This window comes from Lates calcarifer, linkage group LG10, assembly GCF_001640805.2.
Source record: "Lates calcarifer isolate ASB-BC8 linkage group LG10, TLL_Latcal_v3, whole genome shotgun sequence".
Lineage (NCBI taxonomy): Eukaryota > Metazoa > Chordata > Actinopteri > Centropomidae > Lates > Lates calcarifer.
The window spans coordinates 2,148,283-2,161,304 of NC_066842.1; the positions used below are offsets into that span (position 1 = coordinate 2,148,283).

The 13,022-nt window shown below is 41.8% G+C and overlaps 1 protein-coding gene across 1 annotated transcript; it reads left to right on the plus strand.

Moving 5' to 3' along the window:
* Positions 1-100: 100 nt before the first annotated feature.
* On the plus strand, positions 101-10,146 carry ciao2a (cytosolic iron-sulfur assembly component 2A). The gene is made up of 5 exons (XM_018691708.2): positions 101-368; positions 1,406-1,570; positions 5,214-5,263; positions 7,399-7,444; positions 9,333-10,146. The coding sequence occupies exons 1-5, from the start codon at positions 245-247 to the stop codon at positions 9,431-9,433; spliced, it is 486 nt and encodes a 161-aa protein (XP_018547224.1). The 5' UTR covers positions 101-244; the 3' UTR covers positions 9,434-10,146.
* The last annotated feature ends 2,876 nt before the right edge of the window (positions 10,147-13,022 follow it).

A 13,022-nucleotide genomic window follows, 5' to 3' on the forward strand; every position in this document is an offset into this window, starting at 1 on the left:
CGTCAACTGCAAACCAGGAAACAACTGCGACACAGAGACGCTAATTGGCTGCGACGAAACCCGCTGATCTCTATACATCCGGACGCTCAGTGTTGACGTCAGCTGCGGCCGTTGATGTTGTTCTCATGCAGATAGAGATCTACTGAAACTGCGCGCCGCTGTCCTGGTCACGACAGTGTCTCTGTTTCCCTGTCAAAGTCACTTCAGCTCGTCTTGTCCCGTCTAATATGGCGTTTTCACGAAAATGGAAATAGTGTTCAGCCTTGTTTCGTTAACCGTCACCAAGGTGTTGCAGTTTTCTGGACTCGTCGACAACGGGAATGTCCTGAAGACCAAGAAGATGGAGGAAAAAGCGTTAGAAGTGTACGGTGAGTGAGGATAGAACAGGCCTACTGAGCTGCCGTGATAGTGGAAGTTAATTAGACCAAACTCTATTCAAAAATTATCTTTAAAAAAGGATAATTCTTGAGTGTACTGGCAGGTCATATAACACGGCTGACATACTGAATAAGCTGTGAGACAAGTCAACAAACAACGTCTACTGTAACATGATTATAATACAATGTCATATTTGTCAAATGGCCGTCCGTCGTACTTTGCTGGTGGGTGAGTAAGTCATGTGCCGAAGTGTTGATTGTGTAATGATCGTGAGCGAGCTTTATTAAGTAGTTATGACAAGTCGCCACCGTTGAAGGAAAAGTTAAATAAACGGTTTCCTTAATGGAGTTTGGTGTGGTTGTAGTATACAGTGGGACGAGTGCTGGTACAGAACCCGAAATGAAGATTTTCTGAATGGAGTTCGGTACGAGTGTAGTGAGTGGCACATAATGGGATTTGGAGTTGTTTAAACTTAAATAAGTGGTTTCTTGAATGGAGTTTGGTATGATTGGTAGGAACAGGCCATAATGGCATTTGTTTTGGTGCAAAAAAGTAGATGATTTCTTTTTTAAAAAAATGGAGTTTGGTTTTATTTGAGTGAACAGAACATAATGGAACAAATACTCATGCAGAACTCAAATAGATGATTTCCTGAATGGAGTTTGGTGTAGTTGAAGAGAGGTGTATACTGGGACCAGTATCTTTACAGGACAAACAGATGACTTCCTGAATGGAGTCTGGTATGGTTAGAGTGGACAGCACTTTGGTGGGATTAGCCCTGCAACAGAACTCAAACAGATCTGAATGTTTCTGGAACTGCAGTTTGTCTGTACTGGGGTAATAGTTACTGTTATAACCAGCTGTTCCCATAACATGCTGCTGGTGCCTTATCTTGCCATCACATGAGTCACTGTGTTTGTTTCAAATAATGTTTCCAGTAGTTTGAAACACTTTACTTGCTATTTACCTTCCAACTGTAGACTTAAAGTTAGCTGTGGTTAACAGTGACACATCTTGTTTCCATCAGATGTGATCCGATCGATCCGGGACCCGGAGAAGCCCAACACCCTGGAGGAGCTGGAGGTGGTGACGGAGAAATGCGTGGAGGTCCAGGAGCTCGGAGAGGACGAGTACCTGATTATTATCAAGTTTTCTCCCACCGTCCCTCACTGCTCTCTGGCCACTCTGATCGGTGAGTCACTCTGTCAGACGTGAACCAGACAGACAGAAGCTGGCTGATGAATCAAGACTGACACAGAAACTTTTGGAAGACTCACTGAGGCACAGCCAGGTGCCAGCAGAGATTTCATAGCTGTTTCTATTTTGAATGCAGTCAGGTTTATTGAGGGCGTACTCAGATCACTGCTGAGATGTTGAGAGCAGGAGAGGACGCAGAGGAGGCACAAAGCCTCACTGCTTTGCTTCAGAGAGGAAAGAAACAAAAAGCTGTTTGTTATATTTTTAGAGTCCCACTGTTCCTCATGTTTGATCTGAACTAACAAAATCAGCACAGCGGTATTTAGTTGTATAATTCACCCACAGTAATACATTCATCACACCATTAAGCCCTTTATTCTTTAAATGTGCTCCTTTCAGAATTGAAAGGTTCTCACTGTCGGCAAAGCTTTTTGTTGCAGGGGGACAGTTATTCTGATAGCACCTAATAAAGCTTTTAAAGGAATGATTTACCCCAAAATGAGATTCAGCCCACACAAACTTAACTGTCACACTGATCTCCTGAGCTAACATCCACTTTAATCCATCACTCATGAGCTAACAGGTCAGCACAGGTATGTGGATGCTGCTAATGTTAGCCGCTGCCGTGATCCTGGAAGGGATGATACTCATTAGTCATGAGCTGATAACTTCTATTTGTTTCCTGAGTGTTTTCTTCTTTTTAGACTTGTCGACTTGTCTTAGTCGAAGTTTCAGTTTAATCAACAGGGAAACCAGTGGTTAGAAAGAGTAATGAGTTTGACGTTTCTGTACTGCAGTATTCCCCAGATGAAATATACACTGATTCAATTCTTGGAATGAAGTCAACTCAAATAACAGTTTAGGCCTAATAACACAAACCATGATAAATTCAGTGTGACTCAGTGCAGGATAAGTGCTGTACTTTGTTTTACTTTAGGGGGAATTGTTTACCCTCCTGTGATTTATTATTTTTAGTTTACTAATTACTATTTTACTGTTTTTCAGGACATAAAGGACCTCTGTGTCCTGATTAGAAACCCTTTAATCTTCTGCTCTGCTCCACACAGTTCTGTGAATCCGTTGAGATTAGAAGTGAGGGCTAACTGCTGCTGTAACTCAAAGTTTCCAAAGCCTGTTGCTTCTGTTTGTATTGATCAGTGTAATCTGTTGTTAGCAGCAGTGACAGAGAATGTGGTTCAGGATCAGTGTGGTCCGACTGCAGAGGTGATTCCAGCTGTAATTCTCTGTGAAAAACTGAGATTATGAAGAAAATCATTTGTCTGCTCACATAATACATCTTTACTATTCATACATTCAAATGTGTGTGACTGCACGTGTGTGTGTGTGTGTGTGTGTGTGTTAGCAGTTATTTACATTGTTGTAATATTTGGCTGCAGAGCAGGTTTCCTCTGGGAAGACAAAACAAATCAAACACACACACAATCATAATTGAAGTTGGAGCAGTTTTCCCACTAACCGGATGGTTGGAAGGTAAATGTAAAACCTGGCTGTTGTTCATGTACATACACTCAGTAAACTGGATTCAGGCGTCCATTATGGAGGATATTAAACGGGCACGTGTCCAGTGCGGAGCAGAGCAGTGACTGCAGCCAGACGCTGCTTTAATCAGTGTTTTATTCTCAGTCGTCTGTGGATGAGTAACACACATCATCCCCACGTCACTCAGCAATTACATACTTTAATTACTGACATGCTCTATCGCAAATAACTCAGGCGGAGACCTGACGCCATCATCCAGACAGTTTAATAATGAGTGGGCAGGTTGGAGTTTCCAGTGTTGCCCTTAAATTATTAAGAGTAAACATGTAGAGCTTATTTGACAGTTTTCCCAGTATTATGTTCAGTAAATTTTGCCTGATATCTGCTAATATATTGCTCAGGCTCTAATGTGTTATTTATCTTTTTATATCTGTTTTCCTTCAAATGTGACTGAGCTCCTAACTTTCTCTCTGAGCCATCACTTGGTTAGAAAATCTGGATTTTAGCAGCAGCAGCAGCAGAAGTAACTGCTGGTGTTCTTAACGAGTTTCAGTCTGTTTCATGCAGTTTCATTACAGTTGAGCTGTAAAATACTGTAGAGTGGGAGAGAAGCACACAGATAAAGGGCTGAAACCTGACATCATTAACATGCTAATTAGCATGTAACGTCATCTAACTAGCGACATTTAGCAACTTTTTGAGCCGGCTTTAGCTACTTTCCATTGAATGTAGTTGTACCCAGCGGCTTCACAAAAGTTTTTAACTACGTCCACAGTTTCCTTAGTAAAATTCAATAAGGGATTTGAGAGGATTCAGATTTTATAAGTGGATTTGGATTCGATACGATGCTGTCAAACCCTGACCCCAGCATGAACACTCCCTGGTCAGGATGGTGAGAGTTTTCCTGTTTGCTAAGTCGACTTGAAGGCAGCTCTGACCCAGGTGGAGGCAGGTTTGACTAATTTCTTTAGACGTTTAGACACTAGAACTGCGAACCACTGCTAAAGTCAGTGTTGAATAATCACCTGCTCTGATTATACAGTACACACACATACAGTGCACAGGGAGCAGGTAGACTCACTTATTATTCAAAACCTCTTTACATTGTCAGCACGCTGCAGTTTGAGTATAAATGACTCGACACATTTCCCCAGAGGAGCTTGTTCTTAATAGGATTAATAGTTGAGATATAATTGATGGATCTCCTGAGGTCGAAAAGATCTCGGCCTCTCTCCGCTGTGTGCCTGAGGGAAGCTTTTTGACAGCACATGATTTCCTAACCAGAGGCAGCTGTCTGCTTCCCTGCTGCACTTTTCTTCAACCCGCAGCCTCACTGAGGACGGCAGCTGCTGGCACAGGCTTTTTAACACAGCAGCTGGTGGTTCTACCAACGTTTCCAGGTCCATTTTGGAACATTTTGTAACCAATTTCCAGCAGCTGAGTATATACGAGTGTGAGTTTCAGCGATTCAAAACATCCAAAGTAAATGACAGGATGTGGGGTCAGTCCATCGGAGGAGTGAGGGCTTTTATCTCGGCGACAGCTGTAAGGATCATGTTATTTACTGCTGTACAGGTGTTAGTGAAAGACAGTGGTTTGAGTTCTCATCTCATTAAGGTGTTAGTCTAATTGGGAAATCCATGGCCTAGCACTGCTTACATATACTGTGTCTGTATGGTGTCCTATTCTTTCATGAATCCATTTCCCTCCCAGAGCTAACCCTGAACTAACTGGAGTAGTTAAACACTACTGAAGAACACTGGATTTATAAAAGAGCTGATAATGACAGTACAACAAAACCCAGACTGAAGAGATATCATTCACTTTCATTAGACTGATGTTCCCAGGCTGGTTGGAAATGAGACTGAAAAACATAATAACTATCCTCCCTCAGTCAGTGATACTAGAATTGCAAATCAGTGTTAATTCCTCAGATCTGTGTGTTTGATTTTGACCATCGAGCTTGTTTGTTTCTGTTTTCTCTTTTTGCTGCAGCAGCAGCATCATCTGCCGGCAGACATCTGTCTGTCTGATACAATCTGACAGTTTTCTCTAATCTGCTGCTTATTTCTCCTCTGAGAGCTGAAATGTTGCTGTTACTCATCTGTGTCTGATGGTGATGTTTTGTGTGTCTGCAGGCCTGTGCTTACAAGTGAAGCTGCAGAGATGTTTGCCTTTTAAACATAAGGTGAGTACAGAATAGGTGCTTGTTTTTAGAGGGATTTTCTCGCTTACATCTGGTTAAAAATATAGTATTGAGATATCTGCATCCACCCCAATACAACTAAGGTGAATGCAGTTTGCTTTAGGCATCACAGTCACTCAGGCTGTCAGAGGCTCTGGGTCAAAGAATCCCGGGAGTTGATCGTCTACCTCCTCAAATCCAGCGGTCGCATCCTCAACAGGACCTCAAACTGTCCCACAAACATCCTAACAAAATATGTCCACAACCAGCCACGATGGAGCTTCAGCTCCTGGATATTCACGGGCAAGAAACTCACATTTTTGCGTTCTATATTTGTGACACTTTCATTTCACGTTCTCATGCATGTTCTAGAGTTTTAAGGAGCTTTTTTAAAACATTTATTTGCAATCGACATCAGAGATAATGACATCCTGGGGAAGTGGAAGTCAGTTGACTGTTGGTGGTAAAGCCTAATCAACGGACAAACTTCAGTTGTTTTTAAAACACCTGCACGCATCTGTCTGATTCACCTCACAGTGATTTTGCCTCGCAGTTTGAAAACCTCTGCTCTAAATAAACTTGCTTCATGGGGAACATTTCATTAGTGGAAAGTGGTTCCAGTTAAACTGTTTTTGTTGTGAACTGACCCGTTAAAAAACATGCCGGTGGTTAAATATGGTAACAGGTAGATTTAACAGCTGGCAGTGATTACACAAATATTTTCATCGACTTCTTTACCCTTTGCAACAAAAGTTTAAACCTGACTTTCAAACCCGAACACTGACAAAACTAATCGAACACTCCCAAAAACAGAAAAAGGAGGCGGAGGAGTTGAAACGACTGGACCTCTGGGGCTCGGATCAGTGAGGACACAGCTGTCGTCTCATTAATGATTCAGAAACAGAGAGAGGCAGAACTCTGAACAGACAAAAACACAATCGGTACGAAACACGCAGCCAATTAGCTGTTTATTTACCACCCAGTTTCAGAGGCCAAGGGTTATGGAGAGAGGAGTTCTTGGACAGCCATCAAACACACAGCAGTGTGTGGAGGCAGGTGGAGAGCGGTGTGTTTTATCTCTGCAGTGTTAGTTAGATGAGTGGCCTCTTGATTAGAGGAGTGTTTTCTATCAGGAAACTGCCGAACATCTGCTTGGTGCAGAGAGCTTCACACTGCAGTCATGGTTGGAAAATTACCAGGAATTTATGAGAAAAGTTTCTTTAAACAAAGTCCAGACTGTAGAGTGATTCAAACTTCACAATTTTAATACTGTATCAAATGATTATGTGAGAATGATTAAGACTAGCTACATAAAAACTGAAGGAGAGAAGGTTTAAATTCTGTGACCTGTGCCCTGATTCTGGGTCAGTTTTGGATGAATTCAGCAAATATCTTGACTGTTTTTTTTCTCAGCTGTGACAACAAAGCGTTTTGAATTCACTGCAGTTCTAATTGAGCGTCTGACTGGCTTCCTCAACATAACAACAGCAGCTAAGGCTCATGGGTATTGTAGTGTGTAGAGCTGTCTGCCAAACTGATGAAGCTTAAATAATTACAACTGGTTACGACAACATCAACTTTTAGGTGTGTTACATTAGCAAGGAGACTCCTGTTTCTGAGATCAGTAACACTGAGGAGATTACTTGGAACAGGGACCAGCCTCAGTTTCATCTGGTTTCATCTGGGTCGGCTACAGACTGTTGGTGGTGGGTGATAAAGTCTGGCTCCCAGTTTTCATTCCAGTTCATCCCGAAGGTGTTGGATGGAGTTGAGGACTCTGTACAGAACAGTCAACTTCCTCCACACTAAACTGGGAAAAAAATTCTGTATGGGCCTGACCCTCTGTGGTATTGTCATGTTGAAACAGGAAAAGGACAAACACAAACTGTTGACACAAAGTTAAAAGAACATTCATATTTTCCTTCACTGGGAACCCCAACCATGAAAAACAGGTCTGTCCTCTGTCTTATTAACAACATTTGTTCTGCCCTTTTTTATCTTTTACACTGAGCTGGCATTTAAAATACACTTTACTTTGTTCTTAATTGAATTTCTTGAATAATAGCCGAATAAATATCACAAAAAACACAAAGTATTTAATTCCTTTTAACATCAGTTGTTTTTCTTTTCCTTCTCAGCTGGAAATTTACATTTCTGAAGGAACCCATTCTACTGAAGAGGACAGTAAGTCTTTTTTTTTCTCAATTTAAAAGAGCAACTGTCTCTTTTAGACAGTTTTCGGAGTCATGTGGGGCGCACGGTGTCCTTCTCACCGGCAGTATGCCAGTCAGAAATATAATCGGCAAAGTCAACATTAGTATTTAAGGGTCTGATGCAGCTTCAAGGGCCAAAACGTTGGCTGAATTGATCAGTAGTAAAGGCTTTTTCTCATGCTAGCAGCCTCGACGAGTGTTCCGACTCAACAAAAAGTTCATTTTAGAGACAAATTCACAAGGTAAAACTTTTCTCCATCAGCCTGAACTCACCTGGAAGATGTCAAGGTCCATCCACCTAACATTTTTGTCCAGTGCAGGACAACTACATCCATTATTCATCCTAATAATCTATGTGACATTTTGACCTTTTGTATAGCACGACTGTCAGGTTCAATCTTCTCCTGAACCAACACTTTGGTCCATGGCGACGTGTCTGTACAGCAACACCAGACCTCCATGACTTCTGACATTAATGTTAATGATCCTCACAAGATGAACCTTCTCTATTTTTGGACACGATCATGTCCTGCTACCCTCAGGACAAAATGTCAACTTCGCATTTAAGATATTTATTCAAAAGAAGGATGTGCATGAAATTCACAGAGCATAATCATGTCCACATCTAATGAGCCTCAAGATCTTTTCTGAAGCACCATCCTCAGACTTTAAATACCTGCAGTGGTTTCTCCACACTGATTTACACCCATGATCAACATCCAGCACAGGCAATCCAAACTGAAAAAGTTGAAGTTTGGGGAACTTTTGGCCTTAGTTGATTTTTTTTTTTTTTTTTTTTGGTTTCCTCTTGGAAAAAAAATCTTGTCTACAAATATTTGAAAACAGTGTTTGAAAACCCAGAGGACACACCAGAGATTTCAACCATGTTGTTTGTGATGTAAAATTCATGAATGCAGTGACTGTTTGGCATCTTCTGGGAGTTTTGTTGGTAACATCATTCCTTCACCAACATGTCAACTGTTGCCACAGATATTACAATAGTCAGTCAGTCATAAACAGCCTCTATGCCAATAATCTGAAGGAAATATAGGCAAAATTATCGACAGAGTTCCAAGGATGAAATTATCACTCAGATTCTTAGGCTGAGGTAGAATTATTCATTGATCAGGCAAAAAAACAAAACAAAAAACATATTTTTATTTCTCAAAACCTGGATAATAATAGCAACGTTTTGTCAAAAAATATCACAAAGTTCCTGCTTTTCTGGAGACTAGACACACGTCAACCTGTGTAGATCAAGACAATAAACACAGGGATACAATGCCAGTGCTGCATGTGATGTTTTGATGCATGTTATTTGCCCAAGTACATAATGGTGCCTTTGGCTGAATGCTGAAGTAATCAGGAACTAAACCTGTGTTTTGGAGGAACCAAGGACTGAATCTAGTTCCTGCAGGATAGTTCCAGGTAAAAAAAAAGTATCTTCTCCAAGGTTACTGCTTTTTCATGGTTCAGGAAATATAAGGGTAGAGGGCACAGCTTCCTTCACAAAATAAGGAAGCTCTCTGAGTATTCTGGAAACTGACCCATTGAAAAAGATCAAGATAGTTAGTTTACCACTAAACACAACTGAGGCTGATGGGAATGTCTTTAGTTCTGCTACAGACACCAAAGTTAGGATTCATCATGGAACCATGAATGTCTGTTCAAAAGTTCAGCTGTGGTGGATCAGCCGACTTTCTAGAGCTTTGCAGCTATCGTGGCTAACAGCAACACCACCCAAAGATTTAGCAGGAGGTGGCAAAACAAATTGAGGTTACTTGAGCTAGTGTGTTGTTAGTGTGCATCTGATTGTAGTTCACTGGCTCAGTGAAGGAATCTGCTGTTTGTGTTTCCAGTTAACAAACAGATCAACGATAAAGAGCGAGTGGCAGCTGCCATGGAGAACCCGAACCTGAGAGAGATCGTGGAGCAGTGCGTGACTGAGCCCGACGACTGATAGAGGAAGAACCGCCCATCTGAAGCTAACACCTTGGAGCTGCAGAGTGTGTGTTTGTATGAGTGCATGTGTGTGTTTCCACAGTGCCTGAGGATATTTTTCAGAGGATTCCCGAGCGTCGCTGTCTGATGGCAGAGGCTTGTGTCGGCTCTGGGGAGTTTTGCGGGTGTTAATGGGATTTTTTTCTGAAGAGTCTCCATTAATATGGTTGAATACTGAGTGGTGAATAAAAGCCAGGGTGGAAGCTGCCACAAAGCGACAGATGTGTTTTGACTTTCTCATCATTCCCTGCTGAACGTCCTCACTGTGAACAGCAGCAGGTCTTTGTTGCTCGCTGCTGAGTTCTGCTGAAAGGCAGCACCAGACGCCGCAGAGGAAACGGGCCAGAAAAAACAGGAAACGCCTCCTGTCCTACTTCCATTTCATCCTCCATCCCTCTGCTTTTCCTCCTCTATTCAAACAGACTCTGGAAGGCGAGAGGAGGATCTGCCGCTTTATCCTCTTTTTCGCACAGGAAAGCAGAAAGAAATGCATCAAGATGTTTGATGTTTTCCTGTGGTGACTGTTTTTAGAAGTCTGGCCTTTTGTAAATGCACTCAGGTGAATCACTCAGTCAGTCTGAGTAGAAATATGATTCTTTAGATGTGATTACTTTTTTAAGAAAGGATGTGATGTACAGAAAAATCTGGTAATAAAAGCTACATCAAGGAGAAGCTGCCTCTGAGTTGTGTTTGACTGACATGATGCTTCGTGTCAGGAGATCAGTAAAGTTCAGAAACGTTCTCTGCTTTCAATTCATGGAAGAGTGTAGATACGCCTGATAAAATGTTACTCCCAACATTCACTCAGACTATTTTTACCTGTGACCACCCAGTGTGACTGCGCTCACATAACCCTACAAGGCCACTTCACTGCTTTTACACATGAAGAGCTGTTTAGTCATCATGGTTTGTTCTCAGTCTGTAAAGCAAATGTGAGACTGTTTCCAGAGGAGCTTTGTCCAGTCTGAGAAAATAACCCTGATGTCATCTGGGTTCACTTGGCGGGCTTGGAGACTAAATATTTTAACACAAAGCCCTGATAAACTGAAAGATGTGGATGTTTCCCAGTCAGGAGCAGTCTAATTAAAGAGAGACTGTCAAGTTGCATTATGGGAATTGTAGGATCCAGGGTTTTTGGAGTCTATACTAGTGAATAAAAGTCAGGAGATCTCAGCCTCTGTTCCTTTGAGACCCCCAGCTCTACAAAAGGACGAGTCTGAATCAATGGAGGACATTTAAACTAAACAAACTGGGCAGAGACTGTACGCTGGGTTAACTCACAGTGTACAGTTTATTCAGCCTTTCTGCAACCTGAACTTAAATGCTCACACTGTACAGATGAACTGACCAACAATGACAATGTGACTGCTCAAAATGAACACTGAACTCCTGGTTTGGTTCTGTCCAGGGACAGTTCCAATAATGTTTCCTCAAACAGGATGAAAATGAGAAATATGGGGCTGCAGATGTCTGGAAGACACAGACAATACTGAGTCTGTTCTGCAGTGAAGTTCAGTTTTATATCAAGACTAGAGTCTGAACTACAATATGCAAGATAGTACTCCAGTAATATACAAGTTCACTGCGCATGGTGACAGATGTTTTGATAGCAGCCATGTTGGACATTAGACTGTGGAACTGCTCAGACTGCGACATCTGACCAAACTTTCTGTACAACTGATTGCGCAGAAATTCAGTGGCATTCTAAAATTAGTCTGAACCAGCTGATCTGGGCTTCATCCGTCAGCTTCAACCTGAACTAAAACAACTATCTGGGGACGGCAAAAAAGATAATGAGCTAGGCTAAAATGCACAACAACAAGTACACAACATTTTTTAACACACAAGACTATTAAAGAAAACAGAAAACTCTGCTTTTTGAAATGTTGCTCTGTTTCTGTTTTTGTTTTGAACCTCAGGACCACAAAGACCTTAAATATTGTCCTTCAGTCCCATTTTCAGTTCAGTCACACAACCTATTTCTTTTGTTTAAGGCTGAGTGACCTGAAAAATGGAACTGCATCATATGCCTGGGGGGGGAATCAGAATGCTGAATGTCTCTCACAGACAGATTGAAGTGAGGGTTCAGGAATCATAGTGCTGCTTAGTCATTGTAGAGGCCTGGCTTCACCTGTTGGGGGCACTGTTGGTCTGAACCAAAGATCCTGAGAGGACTGAATGACAATTAGAGCTGAGTGTAATTGTGAGAAACGATGCAGCAGCTGCTGCTGCTGTCAGGAGCACAGGGCAAAAAATAAAAAAATAAAACAACAAACATCAGAGCCGAGTAATCCATGTCTTCATTAGAGCTTTGAATTCAACACGTACACTGTGCATTAATAAACACTTGTATTGAAGTTCCTCCTGAAGTTTCTGACCAGAAGTCAGAGTGTGACCTGGAATTTAAATCAGAAATGTGTGTGTGTGTGTGTGCTCGAGGATTTAACATATCAGTCTTGCAGCACACACACTAAAACCAGTCTTTTCTGGTTTGTGGGATTCCTGCAGACTCAGAGGTCTCCAGCTGAACTGGTGAAAACCAAAAAGTAGAAGAGCAGGTTTATCCTCAGCCCAGAGAAGACCTACACTGTGCTTTATGGAGTCTCCTCACACAAAGTCAAACCTGACTCATCAGACTTACAGCCTTCGCTCTGTCGTTGAGGGGTTTGAAGATTGATTGAGTTTTTATATCCAGAACAATACACATACACACCACAGCATGTGCTCTTTGGAAACGGGGCCACATATCCACATACAGTGAATATAAGCTCCTGTTTTTTTGTTGAAGATGGTTAATAGCCATATTTTTACCCACAAAGGTTTTGCACTGATTTTCTTCCTGTCAGTTGCTAATTGAAATCTCATTACAGAGACTTCAAATCAGCTCCAGGTAGGAATCCAACACAGTCCATTTCTCATTTTGGTTATTTATTTCTCTATTCATTTTTACTGTCTTGAATTTAAGGCACCACCAGTGATGTTTTGAAAACAGCTCCTGCTTAATCAACGCCTGACAATACGGAAAATTAAAACATGAGTATGCAGCCATGCTGGCAGCTCTGTGAGACACAGCGGTACAGCTAAATCAGCATGCTAACACACTCACAATGACAATGCTGAGACTCAGAGGAAAGTAAACTTTGCAGCTATTTGGTCATAAACCAAAGAATAGGACAAGTTAAAATGTTGACCTGATGGTGGCGCTAGATGAAAAGTCAGAGGCTCATTAGAGTGATTACAGTTCATCTGAATGTCTGAACCACATTTCATCACAATCCATCCAACAGACTGAGACATTTCAGTTTGGACCAAAGTGGTGGACTGACATAGGACCACGCTGCTAGTGGGGTGAAAAAGGCTAAGTAACTCGGTTCAACCTTCAGGGCTGGGGTTAAGAGTGCACCTCCCTAAAATGTGGCAACATGTCACCGTGATGCAGACTGCGACAACTGTGACTGGTCTACTTGGTTGGCTCGTGCATGTCTTTCATTGGCCGAACAAGCACAGAATCCTTCAGTAATTTCAGTACAAGCAACTGCTGTTCAACA